Below are 20,000 nucleotides of genomic sequence, written 5' to 3'. Positions count from 1 at the left end.
CTGATCACTGGTTCTGTTGGGATTTGATGGGATGGTTCTGATCACTGTGTTCTGTTGGGTTTTGATGGGATGGTTCTGATCACTGGTTCTGTAGGTTGGGTGGTGATGTGGGTCCAGTGGTAGAGGGATGGTTCTGTTGGGATTTGATGGGATGGTTCTGATAACTGGTTCTGATGGGATTTGATGGGATGGTTCTGATAACTGGTTCTGATGGGATTTGATGGGATGGTTCTGATAACTGGTTCTGTTGGGGACTAAATGTCTGATTATATATTCAAGGTGGTTTAACAACAAACAGTCATGGATTCCTCCTGTCTGTTTTATAGGAGCAAGACTGCTTTAAAGAGACAGAAGCTGACAAGGTAACAATGGGTGGGTGTGTGTGTGTGTGTGTGTGTGTGTGTGTGTGTGTGTGTGTGTGTTAATCTGTGTGTGTCTGTGTGTGTGTGTGTGTGTTAATCTGTGTGTGTGTGTGTTAATCTGTGTGTGTGTGTGTGTGTGTGTGTGTGTGTGTGTGTGTGTGTGTGTGTGTGTGTGTGTGTGTGTGTGTGTGTGTGTGTGTGTGTGTGTGTGTGTTAATCTGTGTGTGTGTGTGAAGTATGTTAATCTGTTTGTGTGTCTGTGTGTGTGTGTGTAGGCGTGTGTGTGTGTGTGTGTGTGTGTGTGTGTGTGTGTTAATCTGTGTGTGTGTGTGAAGTATGTTAATCTGTTTGTGTGTCTGTGTGTGTGTGTGTAGGCGTGTGTGTGTGTGTGTGTGTGTGTGTGTGTGTGTGTGTGTGTGTGTGTGTGTGTGTTAATCTGTGTGTGTGTGTGAAGTATGTTAATCTGTTTGTGTGTCTGTGTGTGTGTGTGTAGGCGTGTGTGTGTGTGTGTGTGTGTGTGTGTGTGTGTGTGTGTGTGTGTGTGTGTGTGTGTGTGTGTGTGTGTGTGTGTGTGTGTGTGTGTTAATCTGTGTGTGAAGTATGTTAATCTGTGTGTGTGTGTGTGTGTGTTAATCTGTTTGTGTGTTACCACATACCACCCTGCATCCCACCGCTGGCTTTAACCAGCAGCAGACCACCCTGCATCCCACCGCTGGCTTTAACCAGCAGCAGACCACCCTGCACCCCACCGCTGGCTTTAACCAGCAGCAGACCACCCTGCACCCCACCGCTGGCTTTAACCAGCAGACCACCCTGCACCCCACCGCTGGCTTTAACCAGCAGCGGACCACCCTGCACCCCACCGCTGGCTTTAACCAGCAGACCACCCTGCACCCCACCGCTGGCTTTAACCAGCAGCAGACCACCCTGCACCCCACCACTGGCTTTAACCAGCAGCAGACCACCCTGCACCCCACCACTGGCTTTAACCAGCAGCAGACCACCCTGCATCACACCGCTGGCTTTAACCAGCAGCAGACCACCCTGCATCCCACCGCTGGCTTTAACCAGCAGCAGACCACCCTGCATCCCACCGCTGGCTTTAACCAGCAGCAGACCACCCTGCATCACACTATACAAAAGGACACACATTTCTCCTGTTTCAGCCCTGTCCAGCTGGATGACTGTTCTCTGTGTGTTGTGTTTCAGCCCTGTCCAGCTGGATGACTGTTCTCTGTGTTGTGTTTCAGCTCTGTCCAGCTGGATGACTGTTCTCTGTGTTGTGTTTCAGCCCTGTCCAGCTGGATGACTGTTCTCTGTGTGTTGTGTTTCAGCCCTGTCCAGCTGGATGACTGTTCTCTGTGTTGTGTTTCAGCTCTGTCCAGCTGGATGACTGTTCTCTGTGTTGTGTTTCAGCTCTGTCCAGCTGGATGACTGTTCTCTGTGTGTTGTGTTTCAGCTCTGTCCAGCTGGATGACTGTTCTCTGTGTTGTGTTTCAGCCCTGTCCAGCTGGATGACTGTTCTCTGTGTTGTGTTTCAGCCCTGTCCAGCTGGATGACTGTTCTCTGTGTTGTGTTTCAGCTCTGTCCAGCTGGATGACTGTTCTCTGTGTTGTGTTTCAGCCCTGTCCAGCTGGATGACTGTTCTCTGTGTTGTGTTTCAGCTCTGTCCAGCTGGATGACTGTTCTCTGTGTTGTGTTTCAGCCCTGTCCAGCTGGATGACTGTTCTCTGTGTTGTGTTTCAGCCCTGTCCAGCTGGATGACTGTTCTCTGTGTTGTGTTTCAGCCCTGTCCAGCTGGATGACTGTTCTCTGTGTTCTGTTTCAGCCCTGTCCAGCTGGATGACTGTTCTCTGTGTTGTGTTTCAGCCCTGTCCAGCTGGATGACTGTTCTCTGTGTTGTGTTTCAGCCCTGTCCAGCTGGATGACTGTTCTCTGTGTTCTGTTTCAGCTCTGTCCAGCTGGATGACTGTTCTCTGTGTTGTGTTTCAGCTCTGTCCAGCTGGATGACTGTTCTCTGTGTTGTGTTTCAGTCCTGTCCAGCTAGATGACTGTTCTCTGTGTTGTGTTTCAGCTCTGTCCAGCTGGATGACTGTTCTCTGTGTTGTGTTTCAGCCCTGTCCAGCTGGATGACTGTTCTCTGTGTTGTGTTTCAGCCCTGTCCAGCTGGATGACTGTTCTCTGTGTTGTGTTTCAGCCCTGTCCAGCTGGATGACTGTTCTCTGTGTTCTGTTTCAGCCCTGTCCAGCTGGATGACTGTTCTCTGTGTTGTGTTTCAGCCCTGTCCAGCTGGATGACTGTTCTCTGTGTTGTGTTTCAGCCCTGTCCAGCTGGATGACTGTTCTCTGTGTTCTGTTTCAGCTCTGTCCAGCTGGATGACTGTTCTCTGTGTGTTGTGTTTCAGCCCTGTCCAGCTGGATGACTGTTCTCTGTGTTGTGTTTCAGCCCTGTCCAGCTGGATGACTGTTCTCTGTGTTGTGTTTCAGCTCTGTCCAGCTGGATGACTGTTCTCTGTGTTGTGTTTCAGCCCTGTCCAGCTGGATGACTGTTCTCTGTGTTGTGTTTCAGCCCTGTCCAGCTGGATGACTGTTCTCTCTGTGTTGTGTTTCAGCCCTGTCCAGCTGGATGACTGTTCTCTGTGTTGTGTTTCAGCTCTGTCCAGCTGGATGACTTTGAAGCGTACCTCAAAGACATGAGCAAAGACTCCGCCTACAAGTTTTCTCTGCAGTTTGAGGTAGTTTTCTGATGACCTAATGATACACAGAAACATGTTATACCTGGATTAGATATATGATCATATTATACCTGGATAATGTTATACCTGGATTAAATATATGATCATGTTATATCTGGATTAGATATTGTGTTTGAGTCGTCGCTCATGGCCTGTCATGTGTCTGTCATGTTGTAGGAGCTGAAGAGCGTAGGTCTGGATCTTTCCCATGATGCAGCAGACCTGCCAATCAACAGACCCAAGAACCGCTACACCAACATCCTGCCATGTGAGTGACCCAGACACTACGCCATATATAACAGCACACCAACATCCTGCCATGTGAGTGACCAGGGGGACCATATATAACAGCACACCAACATCCTGCCATGTGAGTGACCCAGACACTACGCCATATATAACAGTACACCAACATCCTGCCATGTGAGTGACCCAGACACTACGCCATATATAACAGCACACCAACATCCTGCCATGTGAGTGACCCAGACACTACGCCATATATAACAGCACACCAACATCCTGCCATGTGAGTGACCCAGACACTACGCCATATATAACAGCACACCAACATCCTGCCATGTGAGTGACCCAGACACTACGCCATATATAACAGCACACCAACATCCTGCCATGTGAGTGACCCAGACACTACGCCATATATAACAGCACACCAACATCCTACCATGTGAGTGACCCAGACACTACGCCATATATAACAGCACACCAACATCCTGCCATGTGAGTGACCCAGACACTACGCCATATATAACAGCACACCAACATCCTGCCATGTGAGTGACCAGGGGACCATATATAACAGCACACCAACATTCTGCCATGTGAGTGACCCAGACACTACACCATATATAACAGCACACCAACATCCTGCCATGTGAGTGACCCAGACACTACGCCATATATAACAGCACACCAACATCCTGCCATGTGAGTGACCAGGGGGACCATATATAACAGCACACCAACATCCTGCCATGTGAGTGACCCAGACACTACGCCATATATAACAGCACACCAACATCCTGCCATGTGAGTGACCCAGACACTACGCCATATATAACAGCACACCAACATCCTGCCATGTGAGTGACCAGGGGGACCATATATAACAGCACACCAACATCCTGCCATGTGAGTGACCCAGACACTACGCCATATATAACAGCACACCAACATCCTGCCATGTGAGTGACCAGTGCCATGTATGCTGGTTAATCTGTAGAAACAGGAAACAGATACCTGATGAGTACTGAATAGAACCATGACTTTCCCCAGATGACTTCAGCAGAGTGAAGCTGATCTATTTACATAACGACGAGGGATCCGACTACATCAACGCCAACTACATACCAGTAAGTACCAGTGCATACCAACTACATACCATTACATACCAACTACATACCAGTAAGTACCAGTGCATACCAACTACATACCATTACATACCAACTACATACCAGTAAGTACCAGTGCATACCAACTACATACCATTACATACCAACTACATACCAGTAAGTACCAGTGCATACCAACTACATACCATTACATACCAACTACATACCTGTAAGTACCAGTGCATACCAACTACATACCATTACATACCAGCTACATACCAACTACATACCAGTAAGTACCAGTGCATACCAACTACATACCAGTAAGTACCAGTGCATACCAACTACATACCAGTAAGTACCAGTGCATACCAACTACATACCAGTAAGTACCAGTGCATACCAACTACATACCATTACATACCAACTACATACCAGTAAGTACCAGTGCATACCAACTACATACCATTACATACCAACTACATACCAACTACATACCATTACATACCAACTACATACCAACTACATATCATTACATACCAACTACATACCATTACATACCAACTACATACCAACTACATACCAACTACATACCATTACATACCATTACATACCAACTACATACCAGTAAGTACCATTACATACCAACTACATACCATTACATACCAACTACATACCATTACATACCAACTACATACCAGTAAGTACCAGTGCATACCAACTACATACCATTACATACCAACTACATACCAGTAAGTACCAGTGCATACCAACTACATACCACTACATACCAACTACATACCAACTACATACCATTACATACCAACTACATACCAACTACATACCATTACATACCAACTACATACCAGTAAGTACCAGTGCATACCAACTACATACCATTACATACCAACTACATACCAACTACATACCATTACATACCAACTACATACCATGGCATACCAACTACATACCAGTAAGTACCAGTGCATACCAACTACATACCATTACATACCAACTACATACCATTACATACCAACTACATACCATTACATACCAACTACATACCAGTAAGTACCAGTGCATACCAACTACATACCATTACATACCAACTACATACCAACTACATACCAACTACATACCATGACATACCAACTACATACCATTACATAGCAACCACATACCAACTACATACCAGTAAGTACCAGTGCATACCAACTACATACCATTACATACCAACTACATACCAGTAAGTACCAGTGCATACCAACTACATACCATTACATACCAACTACATACCATTAAATACCAACCACATACCAACTACATACCATTACATACCAACTACATACCAGTAAGTACCAGTGCATACAACTACATACCATTACATACGAACTACATACCAACTACATACCAGTAAGTACCAGTGCATACCAACTACATACCATTACATACCAACTACATACCAGTAAGTACCAGTGCATACCAACTACATACCATTACATACCAACTACATACCAACTACATACCAACTACATTTCATTACATACCAACTACATACCAGTAAGTACCAGTAAGTACCAACTACATACCATTACATACCAACTACATACCAGTAAGTACCAGTGCATACCAACTACATACCATTACACACCAACTACATACCAACTACATACCATTACATACCAACTACATACCAGTAAGTACCAGTGCATACCAACTACATACCATTACATACCAACTACATACCATTACATACCAACTACATACCAGTAAGTACCAGTGCATACCAACTACATACCATTACATACCAACTACATACCAACTACATACCATTACATACCAACTACATACCAGTAAGTACCAGTGCATACCAACTACATACCATTACATACCAACTACATACCAACTACATACCAACTACATACCATTACATACCAACTACATACCATTACATACCAACCACATACCAACTACATACCATTACATACCAACTACATACCAGTAAGTACCAGTGCATACCAACTACATACCATTACATACAAACTACATACCAACTACATACCAGTAAGTACCAGTAAGTACCAACTACATACCATTACATACCAACTACATACCAGTAAGTACCAGTGCATACCAACTACTTACCATTACATACCAACTACATACCAACTACATACCATTACATACCAACTACATACCATTACATACCAACCACATACCAACTACATACCATTACATACAAACTACATACCAGTAAGTACCAGTGCATACCAACTACATACCAGTAAGTACCAGTGCATACCAACTACATACCATTACATACCAACTACATACCAACTACATACCAACTACATACCATTACATACCAACTACATACCAGTAAGTACCAGTGCATACCAACTACATACCATTACATACCATTACATACCAACTACATACCATTACATACAACCACATTACATTACATATTAACTACATACCATTACATACCAACTACATACCAACTACATACCATTACATACCAACTACATACCAGTAAGTACCAGTGCATACCAACTACATACCATGACATACCAACTACATACCAACTACATACCAGTAAGTACCAGTGCATACCAACTACATAACATTACATACCTACTACATACCAACTACATACCAACTACATACCAACTACATACCAGTAAGTACCAGTGCATACCAACTACATACCATTACATACCATTACACACCAACTACATACCATTACATACCAACCACATACCAACTACATACCAGTAAGTACCAGTGCATACCAACTACATACCATTACATACCAACTACATACCATTACATACCAACTACATACCATTACATACCAACTACATACCAGTAAGTACCAGTGCATACCAACTACATACCATTACATACCAACTACATACCAACTACATACCAACTACATACCATTACATACCAACTACATACCATTACATACCAACCACATACCAACTACATACCATTACATACCAACTACATACCAGTAAGTACCAGTGCATACCAACTACATACCATTACATACGAACTACATACCAACTACATACCAGTAAGTACCAGTGCATACCAACTACATACCATTACATACCAACTACATACCAGTAAGTACCAGTGCATACCAACTACATACCATTACATACCAACTACATACCAACTACATACCATTACATACCAACTACATACCATTACATACCAACTACATACCAGTAAGTACCAGTAAGTACCAACTACATACCATTACATACCAACTACATACCAGTAAGTACCAGTGCATACCAACTACATACCATTACATACCAACTACATACCAACTACATACCATTACATACCAACTACATACCAGTAAGTACCAGTGCATACCAACTACATACCATTACATACCAACTACATACCATTACATACCAACTACATACCAGTAAGTACCAGTGCATACCAACTACATACCATTACATACCAACTACATACCAACTACATACCATTACATACCAACTACATACCAGTAAGTACCAGTGCATACCAACTACTTACCATTACATACCAACTACATACCATTACATACCAATTACATACCATTACATACCAACCACATACCAACTACATACCATTACATACCAACTACATACCAGTAAGTACCAGTGCATACCAACTACATACCAGTAAGTACCAGTGCATACCAACTACATACCATTACATACCAACTACATACCAACTACATACCAACTACATACCATTACATACCAACTACATACCAGTAAGTACCAGTGCATACCAACTACATACCATTACATACCATTACATACCAACTACATACCATTACATACAACCACATACCATTACATACTAACTACATACCATTACATACCAACTACATACCATTACATACCAGTAAGTACCAGTGCATACCAACTACATACCATGACATACCAACTACATACCAACTACATACCAGTAAGTACCAGTGCATACCAACTACATAACATTACATACCAACTACATACCAACTACATACCAACTACATACCAACTACATACCAGTAAGTACCAGTGCATACCAACTACATACCATTACATACCATTACATACCAACTACATACCATTACATACCAACCACATACCAACTACATACCAGTAAGTACCAGTGCATACCAACTACATACCATTACATACCAACTACATACCATTACATACCAACTACATACCATTACATACCAACTACATACCAGTAAGTACCAGTGCATACCAACTACATACCATTACATACCAACTACATACCAACTACATACCAACTACATACCAACTACATACCATTACATACCAACTACATACCATTACATACCAACCACATACCAACTACATACCATTACATACCAACTACATACCAGTAAGTACCAGTGCATACCAACTACATACCATTACATACTGAACTACATACCAACTACATACCAGTAAGTACCAGTGCATACCAACTACATACCATTACATACCAACTACATACCAGTAAGTACCAGTGCATACCAACTACATACCATTACATACCAACTACATACCAACTACATACCATTACATACCAACTACATACCATTACATACCAACTACATACCAGTAAGTACCAGTAAGTACCAACTACATACCATTACATACCAACTACATACCAGTAAGTACCAGTGCATACCAACTACATACCATTACATACCAACTACATACCAACTACATACCATTACATACCAACTACATACCAGTAAGTACCAGTGCATACCAACTACATACCATTACATACCAACTACATACCATTACATACCAACTACATACCAGTAAGTACCAGTGCATACCAACTACATACCATTACATACCAACTACATACCAACTACATACCATTACATACCAACTACATACCAGTAAGTACCAGTGCATACCAACTACTTACCATTACATACCAACTACATACCATTACATACCAATTACATACCATTACATACCAACCACATACCAACTACATACCATTACATACCAACTACATACCAGTAAGTACCAGTGCATACCAACTACATACCAGTAAGTACCAGTGCATACCAACTACATACCATTACATACCAACTACATACCAACTACATACCAACTACATACCATTACATACCAACTACATACCAGTAAGTACCAGTGCATACCAACTACATACCATTACATACCATTACATACCAACTACATACCATTACATACAACCACATACCATTACATACTAACTACATACCATTACATACCAACTACATACCATTACATACCAACTACATACCAACTACATACCAGTAAGTACCAGTGCATACCAACTACATACCATTACATACCAACTACATACCAACTACATACCAGTAAGTACCAGTGCATACCAACTACATACCATTACATACCAACTACATACCAACTACATACATTACATACCAACTACATACCAGTAAGTACCAGTGCATACCAACTACATACCATTACATACCATTACATACCAACTACATACCATTACATACCAACCACATACCAACTACATACCAGTAAGTACCATTACATACCAACTACATACCATTACATACCAACTACATACCATTACATACCAACTACATACCAGTAAGTACCATTACACACCAACTACATACCAGTACATACAACTACATACCAACTACATACCATTACATACAACCACATACCATTACATACTAACTACATACCATTACATACCAACTACATACCATTACATACCAACTACATACCATTACATACCAACTACATACCAGTAAGTACCAGTGCATACCAACTACATACCATTACATACCAGCTACATACCAACTACATACCAGTAAGTACCAGTGCATACCAACTACATACCATTACATACCAACTACATACCAACTACATACCATTACATACCAACTACATACCAGTAAGTACCAGTGCATACCAACTACATACCATTACATACCATTACATACCAACTACATACCATTACATATCAACCACATACCAACTACATACCAGTAAGTACCAGTGCATACCAACTACATACCATTACATACCAACTACATACCATTACATACCAACTACATACCATTTCATACCAACTACATACCAGTAAGTACCATTACACACCAACTACATACCAGTACATACAACTACGTACCAGTGCATACCAACTACATACAAACTACATACCAGTAAGAACCAGTACATACCAACTACATACCAGTACATACCAACTACATAGCAGTAAGTGTCTGCTAACTATCATTGGTCAATGTAGGATCTGGTCAATACAGTGAACACAGCAAATACAGGGACCAGAGAGATCACAGGCATGATGCCATCCTCTCCCCCTCCAGGGTTATAAACCACCCAGAGAGGAGAGGGTAAATCACCACCCAGGGCCCTCTGCCTGAGACCTGAACCTCAACAGTAACCCTGGTTTTCTCCCTCTATAGGGTTATAAATCCCCCAGAGAGTACATCGCCACCCAGGGCCCTCTGCCTGAGACCTGAACCATAACCCTGGGTTTTCTCCCTCTATAGGGTTATAAATCCCCCAGAGAGTACATCGCCACCCAGGGCCCTCTGCCTGAGACCTGAACCATAACCCTGGGTTTCTCCCTCTATAGGGTTATAAATCCCCCAGAGAGTACATCGCCACCCAGGGCCCTCTGCCTGAACCTCAACAGTACCCCTGGGTTTCTCACTCTATAGGGTTATAAATCCCCCAGAGAGTACATCGCCACCCAGGGCCCTCTGCCTGAGACCTGAACCATAACCCTGGTTTCTCCCTCTATAGGGTTATAAATCCCCCAGAGAGTACATCGCCACCCAGGGCCCTCTGCCTGAACCTCAACAGTAACCCTGGGTTTCTCCCTCTATAGGGTTATAAATCCCCCAGAGAGTACATCGCCACCCAGGGCCCTCTGCCTGAACCTCAACAGTAACCCTGGGTTTCTCCCTCTATAGGGTTATAAATCCCCCAGAGAGTACATCGCCACCCAGGGCCCTCTGCCTGAACCTCAACAGTAACCCTGGGTTTCTCCCTCTATAGGGTTATAAATCCCCCAGAGAGTACATCGCCACCCAGGGCCCTCTGCCTGAACCTCAACAGTAACCCTGGGTTTCTCCCTCTATAGGGTTATAAATCCCCCAGAGAGTACATCGCCACCCAGGGCCCTCTGCCTGAGACCTGAACCATAACCCTGGTTTCTCCCTCTATAGGGTTATAAATCCCCCAGAGAGTACATCGCCACCCAGGGCCCTCTGCCTGAACCTCAACAGTAACCCTGGGTTTCTCACTCTATAGGGTTATAAATCCCCCAGAGAGTACATCGCCACCCAGGGCCCTCTGCCTGAACCTCAACAGTAACCCTGGGTTTCTCCCTCTATAGGGTTATAAATCCCCCAGAGAGTACATCGCCACCCAGGGCCCTCTGCCTGAGACCTGAACCATAACCCTGGGTTTCTCCCTCTATAGGGTTATAAATCCCCCAGAGAGTACATCGCCACCCAGGGCCCTCTGCCTGAGACCTGAACCATAACCCTGGTTTCTCCCTCTATAGGGTTATAAATCCCCCAGAGAGTACATCGCCACCCAGGGCCCTCTGCCTGAACCTCAACAGTAACCCTGGGTTTCTCCCTCTATAGGGTTATAAATCCCCCAGAGAGTACATCGCCACCCAGGGCCCTCTGCCTGAGACCTGAACCATAACCCTGGTTTCTCCCTCTATAGGGTTATAAATCCCCCAGAGAGTACATCGCCACCCAGGGCCCTCTGCCTGAACCTCAACAGTACCCCTGGGTTTCTCCCTCTATAGGGTTATAAATCCCCCAGAGAGTACATCGCCACCCAGGGCCCTCTGCCTGAGACCTGAACCATAACCCTGGGTTTCTCCCTCTATAGGGTTATAAATCCCCAGAGAGTACATCGCCACCCAGGGCCCTCTGCCTGAACCTCAACAGTAACCCTGGTTTCTCCCTCTATAGGGTTATAAATCCCCCAGAGAGTACATCGCCACCCAGGGCCCTCTGCCTGAACCTCAACAGTAACCCTGGGTTTCTCCCTCTATAGGGTTATAAATCCCCCAGAGAGTACATCGCCACCCAGGGCCCTCTGCCTGAACCTCAACAGTACCCATAACCCTGGTTTCTCCCTCTATAGGGTTATAAATCCCCCAGAGAGTACATCGCCACCCAGGGCCCTCTGCCTGAGACCTGAACCATAACCCTGGGTTTTCTCCCTCTATAGGGTTATAAATCCCCCAGAGAGTACATCGCCACCCAGGGCCCTCTGCCTGAACCTCAACAGTAACCCTGGGTTTCTCCCTCTATAGGGTTATAAATCCCCCAGAGAGTACATCGCCACCCAGGGCCCTCTGCCTGAACCTCAACAGTAACCCTGGGTTTCTCCCTCTATAGGGTTATAAATCCCCCAGAGAGTACATCGCCACCCAGGGCCCTCTGCCTGAGACCTCAACAGTAACCCTGGGTTTCTCCCTCTATAGGGTTATAAATCCCCCAGAGAGTACATCGCCACCCAGGGCCCTCTGCCTGAGACGAGGAACGACTTCTGGAACATGGTCCTGCAGCAGAAGAGCCGCGTCATTGTGATGCTGACCCAGTGTAATGAGAGACGCAGGGTGAAGTGTGACCACTACTGGCCGTTCACAGATGAGCCGGTGGCCTACGGAGAGATCAGTGTTGAGATGTTGTCCGAGTCAGAGTCACCAGAATGGACCATACGGAACTTCAGACTGGGATATGTGAGTGGATCTACAGCGTTACATGATGAACAAAACGACAAATGATTTCAAAGTTTAACAAAACAAAACACTGATTTCAAAGTTTAACAAAACAAAACATCACTAGTTGCACGAGAACTACTTTTAACAATTTACGCTGAACATGTGTTATTTAGTATTTTATGTAAAAGACCAGATTAAATCTAAAATAGTCTGATGGGTGATTAAACATTTTAGTCATTTAGCAGACGCTCTTATCCAGAGCGACTTACAGTAGTGAATGCATACATTTCATTTCATGCGTTTGTGATTTTTGTACTGGCCCCCCGTGGGTTTCGAACCCACAACCCTGGCGTTGCAAACACCATGCTCTACCAACTGAGCTACAGGGAAGACATTATCACTTGTGAGTGATACCTAGCATAAGAAACAATGTCTTTTTTTTGTTGCGACTTGTTCGAGTCATAGTCGCACACCTCATGTAGCCTAGCCCATAGACCTACAGTTGAAGTCGGAAGTTTACATACACCTTAGCCAAATACATTTAAACTCAGTTTATCACAATTCCTGACATTTAATCCTAGTAAAAATTCCCTGTCTTAGGTCAGTTAGGATCACCACTTTATTTTAAGAATGTGAAATATCAGAATAATAGTAGAGAGAATGATTTATTTCAGCTTTTATTTCTTTCATCACATTCCCAGTGGGTCAGAAGTTTACATGCACTCAATTAGTATTGGTAGCATTGCCTTTAAATTGTTTAACTTGGGTCAAACGTTTCGGGTAGCCTTCCACAAGCTTCCCACAATAAGTTGGGTGAATTTTGGCCCCATTCCTCCTGACAGAGCTGGTGTAACTGAGTCAGGTTTGTAGGCCTCCTTGCTCGCACACACTTTTTCAGTTCTGCCCACAAATGTTCTATTAGGATTGAGGTCAGGGCTTTGTAATGGCCACTCCAATACCTTGACTTTGTTGTCCTTAAGCCATTTTGACACAACTTTGGAGTATGCTTAGGGTCATTGTCCACTTGGAAGACCCATTTGCGACCAAACTTTAACTTCCTGACTGATGTCTTCAGATGTTGCTTCAATATATCCACATAATTTTCCTTTCTCATGATGCCATCTATTTTGTGAAGTGCACCAGTCCCTCCTGCAGCAAAGCACCGCCACAACATGATGCTGCCACCCCCGTGCTTCACGGTTGGGATGGTGTTCTTCGGCTTGCAAGCCTCCCCCTTTTTCCTCCAAACATAACGATGGTCATTATGGCCAAACAGTTCTATTTTTGTTTCATCAGACCAGAGGACACGATCTTTGTCCCCATGTGCAGTTGCAAACCGTAGTCTGGCTTTTTTATGGCGGTTTTGGAGCAGTGGCTTCTTCCTTGCTGAGCGGCCTTTCAGGTTATGTCGATATAGGACTCGTTTTACTGTGGATATAGATACTTTTGTACCTGTTTCCTCCAGCATCTTCACAAGGTCCTTTGCTGTTGTTCTGGGATTGATTTGCACTTTTCGCACCAAAGTACGTTAATCTCTAGGAGACAGAACGCGTCTCCTTCCTGAGCGGTATGACGGCTCCGTGGTCCCATGGTGTTTATACTTGCGTACTATTGTTTGTACAGATGAACGTGGTACCTTCAGGTGTTTGGAAATTGCTCCCAAGGATGAACCAGACTTTTGGAGGTCTACAATTTATTTTCTGAGGTCTTGGCTGATTTCTTTTGATTTTCCCATGATGTCAAGCAAAGAGGCAGTGAGTTTGAAGGTAGGCCTTGAAATACATCCGCAGGTACACCTCCAATTGACTCAAATGATGTCAATTAGCCTATCAGAAGCTTCTAAAGCCATGACATCATTTTCTTGAATTTTCCAAGCTGTTTAAAGGCACAGACAACTTAGTGTATGTAAACTTCTGACCCACTGGAATTGTGATGCAGTGAATTATAAGTGAAATAATCTGTCTGTAAACAATTGTTGGAAAAATTACTTGTCGCACACAAAGTAGATGTCCTAACCGACTTGCCAAAACTATATAGTTTGTTAACAAGAAATTTGTGGAGTGGTTGAAAAAATGAGTTTTAATGACTCCAACCTAAGTGGATGTAAACCTCCGACTTCAACTGTATATGGGTCAAAACTATTTATAAAATTTAACAAAATAAAAACTATTTTGAGATATCAATATGAATATTTTTTGTGCTGAGCATTAACTGAAATGTCTGTTATTTTCCGTTTTTTAAGCAACTAATTGACCGACATCCATTAAATGATTTGTTCCGTTTCCTTATTTTCTTTGTTGGTGTGAGCTCAATGCAGTTCCTCCGGAGATAAATCAATTCAAGCCCGAACTGATAATGTAATGATCGTAGCATAGCTGTGTTCTGACTAGAGATAATGTATTGATCGTAGCATAGCTGTGTTCTGGCTAGAGATAATGTAATGATCGTAGCATAGCCACGTTCTGACTAGAGATAATGTATTGATCGTAGCATAGCTGCGTTCTGACTAGAGATAATGTGATAATCGTAGCATAGCCATGTTCTGACTAGAGATAATGTAATGATCGTAGCATAGCTGTGTTCTGACTAGAGATAATGTAATGATCGTAGCATAGCCACGTTCTGACTAGAGATAATGTAATGATCGTAGCATAGCCGTGTTCTGACTAGAGATAATGTAATGATCGTAGCATAGCTGTGTTCTGGCTAGAGATAATGTAATGATCGTAGCATAGCTGCGTTCTGACTAGAGATAATGTAATGATCGTAGCATAGCTGCGTTCTGACTAGAGATAATGTAATGATCGTAGCATAGCCGTGTTCTGACTAGAGATAATGTATTGATCGTAGCATAGCTGTGTTCTGGCTAGAGATAATGTAATGATCGTAGCATAGCCACGTTCTGACTAGAGATAATGTATTGATCGTAGCATAACTGTGTTCTGGCTAGAGATAATGTAATGATCGTAGCATAGCCACGTTCTGACTAGAGATAATGTATTGATCGTAGCATAGCTGTGTTCTGACTAGAGATAATGTAATGATCGTAGCATAGCCGCGTTCTGACTAGAGATAATGTAATGATCGTAGCATAGCTGTGTTCTGACTAGAGATAATGTAATGATCGTAGCATAGCTGTGTTCTGACTAGAGATAATGTAATGATCGTAGCATAGCTGTGTTCTGGCTAGAGATAATGTAATGATCGTAGCATAGCCACGTTCTGACTAGAGATAATGTAATAATCGTAGCATAGCCACGTTCTGACTAGAGATAATGTAATGATCGTAGCATAGCTGCGTTCTGACTAGAGATAATGTAATGATCGTAGCATAGCCACGTTCTGACTAGAGATAATGTAATGATCGTAGCATAGCTGCGTTCTGACTAGAGATAATGTAATGATCGTAGCATAGCTGCGTTCTGACTAGAGATAATGTATTGATCGTAGCATAGCTGTGTTCTGACTAGAGATAATGTAATGATCGTAGCATAGCTGTGTTCTGACTAGAGATAATGTAATGATCGTAGCATAGCCACGTTCTGACTAGAGATAATGTAATGATCGTAGCATAGCTGCGTTCTGACTAGAGATAATGTAATGATCGTAGCATAGCCGCGTTCTGACTAGAGATAATGTAATGATCGTAGCATAGCCGCGTTCTGACTAGAGATAATGTAATGATCGTAGCATAGCCGTGTTCTGACTAGAGAGATAATGTAATGATCGTAGCATAGCCGCGTTCTGACTAGAGATAATGTAATGATCGTAGCATAGCCATGTTCTGACTAGAGATAATGTATTGATCGTAGCATAGCCACGTTCTGACTAGAGATAATGTAATGATCGTAGCATAGCCACGTTCTGACTAGAGATAATGTAATGATCGTAGCATAGCTGCGTTCTGACTAGAGATAATGTAATGATCGTAGCATAGCCGCGTTCTGACTAGAGATAATGTAATGATCGTAGCATAGCCGCGTTCTGACTAGAGATAATGTAATGATCGTAGCATAGCCGCGTTCTGGCTAGAGATAATGTAATGATCGTAGCATAGCTGCGTTCTGGCTAGAGATAATGTAATGATCGTAGCATAGCTGCGTTCTGACTAAAGATAATGTAGCATAGCCACATTCTGACTAGAGATAATGTAATGATCGTAGCATAGCCACATTCTGACTAGAGAGCTAATGTATTGATCGTAGCATAGCCGCATTCTGAATAGAGATAATGTAATGATCGTAGCATAGCCACATTCTGACTAGAGATAATGTAATGATCGTAGCATAGCCACGTTCTGACTAGAGATAATGTAGCATAGCCACGTTCTGACTAGAGATAATGTAGCATAGCCACGTTCTGACTAGAGAGATAATGTAGCATAGCCACGTTCTGACTAGAGAGATAATGTAATGAACATGTAGTCAGATTCTCAGGGCTACATTTTTTTATTTTTTTATTTAACCTTTATTTAACTAGGCAAGTCAGTTAAGAACAAATTCTTATTTTCAATAACAGCCTCCCGGGGAACAGTGGGTTAAACTGCCTTGTTCAGGGGGCAGAACGACCGATTAAATGGCACTAGATGGGATCTCAGGGTCTGACACCTAGAGGTCTAAATGACACTAGATGGGATCTCTGGGTCTGACACCTAGAGGTCTAAATGACACTAGATGGGATCTCAGGGTCTGACACCTAGAGGTCTAAATGACACTAGATGGTATCTCTGGGTCTGACACCTAGAGGTCTAAATGACACTAGATGGGATCTCAGGGTCTGACACGTAGAGGTCTAAATGACACTAGATGGGATCTCTGGGTCTGACAGGAGACTCGTAGAGGTCTAAATGACACTAGATGGTATCTCTGGGTCTGACAGGAGACTCGTAGAGGTCTAAATTGGACACTTCCATCAGGATTTTCCAAAAAAATGGTTTGTGTTACAAATGTAAAAAAGCATTTCAAACATCCTTCCTCAGAATTACGTTTATATGTGAGCATGAATTACGTTTATATGTGAGCATGAATTACGTTTATATGTGAGCATTGCCAGATGCAACAGTAATTTGAGTCAAATGTTATAGAGGTGTCCTGCTGCTAGCTAGACCCAGTAGAGAGATGGAGAGATCTGGTGTAATGTAAACATCTGAGCCAAATGTTATAGAGGTGTCCTGCTGCTAGCTAGACCCAGTAGAGAGATGGAGAGATCTGGTGTAATGTAAACATCTGAGCCAAATGTTATAGAGGTGTCCTGCTGCTAGCTAGACCCAGTAGAGAGATGGAGAGATCTGGTGTATACTGATCCATCAGCCCTGTCTAACTGCTTGTCTCTCCGTGTTGTCTCCCCCCCCCCCTTGCAGGCCGATGAGTCTCAGGACGTCCTCCATCTCAACTACACGTCCTGGCCTGACCACGGCGTCCCCACGGTTAACGCCATCGATAGCGTCCTGAAGTTCGTCCACATCGTCCGCCAGCAAGCCAACCGCACCAAAGAACCCATTGTGGTTCACTGCAGGTACGTACGGGGTCTACCAGGCTCAACCACAGGGGCCGTGCTGTCAAGCTGCTCGCTACCGACCCTCTCTCGGGTAGAAAACTGGGTGTAACGCGGGGGTCGTCTAAAGGAGACCCAAGGTGCAGCGTGGATAGTGCAGCGTGGGTAGTGCAGCGTGGGTAGTGCAGCGTGGGTGGTGCAGCGTGGGTGGTGCAGCGTGGGTGGTGCAGCGTGGATAGTGCAGCGTGGGTAGTGCAGCGTGGGTAGTGCAGCGTGGGTAGTGCAGCGTGGATGGTGCAGCGTGGGTGGTGCAGCGTGGGTGGTGCAGCGTGGGTGGTGCAGCGTGGGTAGTGCAGCGTGGGTAGTGAAGCGTGGGTAGTGCAGCGTGGGTGGTGCAGCGTGGGTGGTGCAGCGTGGGTAGTGCAGCGTGGGTGGTGCAGCGTGGGTGGTGCAGCGTGGGTGGTGCAGCGTGGGTAGTGCAGCGTGGGTAGTGCAGCGTGGGTAGTGCAGCGTGGGTAGTAAACACTTCAACAAAAACAACAAATGACCGCCAGGTAAGGTTCACTTTGACAATAAACGGAAAACGACTACCCACAACCCACGCCTAAGTATGGCTTCCAATTAGAGACAACGATAGACAGCTGCCTCTGATTGGGAACCCATACCGGGCCAAAACATAGAAATCTAGAAAACCCAAAACATCCCCGTCGCGCCTGACCTCTTACAAGGGTCAAGACGTGTCACTGGGTTACATTCAATATGACCTCTTACAAGGGTCGAGACGTGTCACTGGGTTACATTCAAAATGACCTCTTACAAGGGTCGAGACGTGTCACTGGGTTACATTCAAAATGACCTCTTACAAGGGTCGAGACGTGTCACTGGGTTACATTCAAAATGACCTCTTACAAGGGTCAAGACGTGTCACTGGGTTACATTCAAAATGACCTCTTACAAGGGTCAAGACGTGTCACTGGGTTACATTCAATATGACCTCTTACAAGGGTCGAGACGTGGCACTGGGTTACATTCAATATGACCTCGGTGGATGTAAAACTCAGCAAAAAAAATCGGTAAAACAAGCAAACGTCAATTATTATTATTATTTTTTTAAGTATTAAAAGCTTGTATCACAACTGGCCGTGATTGGGTGAGCCATAGGGCGGGGCACAATTGGCCCAGCATCGTCTGGGTTTGGCCCGGTGGAGGCCGTCGCTGTAAATAAGAATTTGTTCTTAACTGACTGGCCTAGTTGAATAAAGGTTAAATATA

General features: G+C 43.8%; 1 protein-coding gene across 1 annotated transcript in view; it reads left to right on the top strand.

The window, feature by feature from the left end:
* Positions 1–18,840, top strand: part of LOC106594009 (receptor-type tyrosine-protein phosphatase O) — a gene marked incomplete at its 5' end in the record, with an annotated part of 20,149 nt that extends 1,309 nt beyond the window's left edge. Inside the window, 6 exon segments of the mRNA XM_045713198.1 lie at positions 327–362; positions 3,015–3,096; positions 3,274–3,364; positions 4,393–4,469; positions 12,996–13,253; positions 18,595–18,840. Coding sequence (XP_045569154.1) covers positions 327–362; positions 3,015–3,096; positions 3,274–3,364; positions 4,393–4,469; positions 12,996–13,253; positions 18,595–18,840 — 790 coding nt within the window.
* Positions 18,841–20,000: the final 1,160 nt, after the last annotated feature.

This window comes from Salmo salar, unplaced genomic scaffold, assembly GCF_905237065.1.
Source record: "Salmo salar unplaced genomic scaffold, Ssal_v3.1, whole genome shotgun sequence".
Classification (NCBI taxonomy): domain Eukaryota; kingdom Metazoa; phylum Chordata; class Actinopteri; order Salmoniformes; family Salmonidae; genus Salmo; species Salmo salar.
The sequence above is the reverse complement of the archived record's forward strand: the minus strand, read 5'-3'. Positions and strand labels throughout refer to the sequence as shown.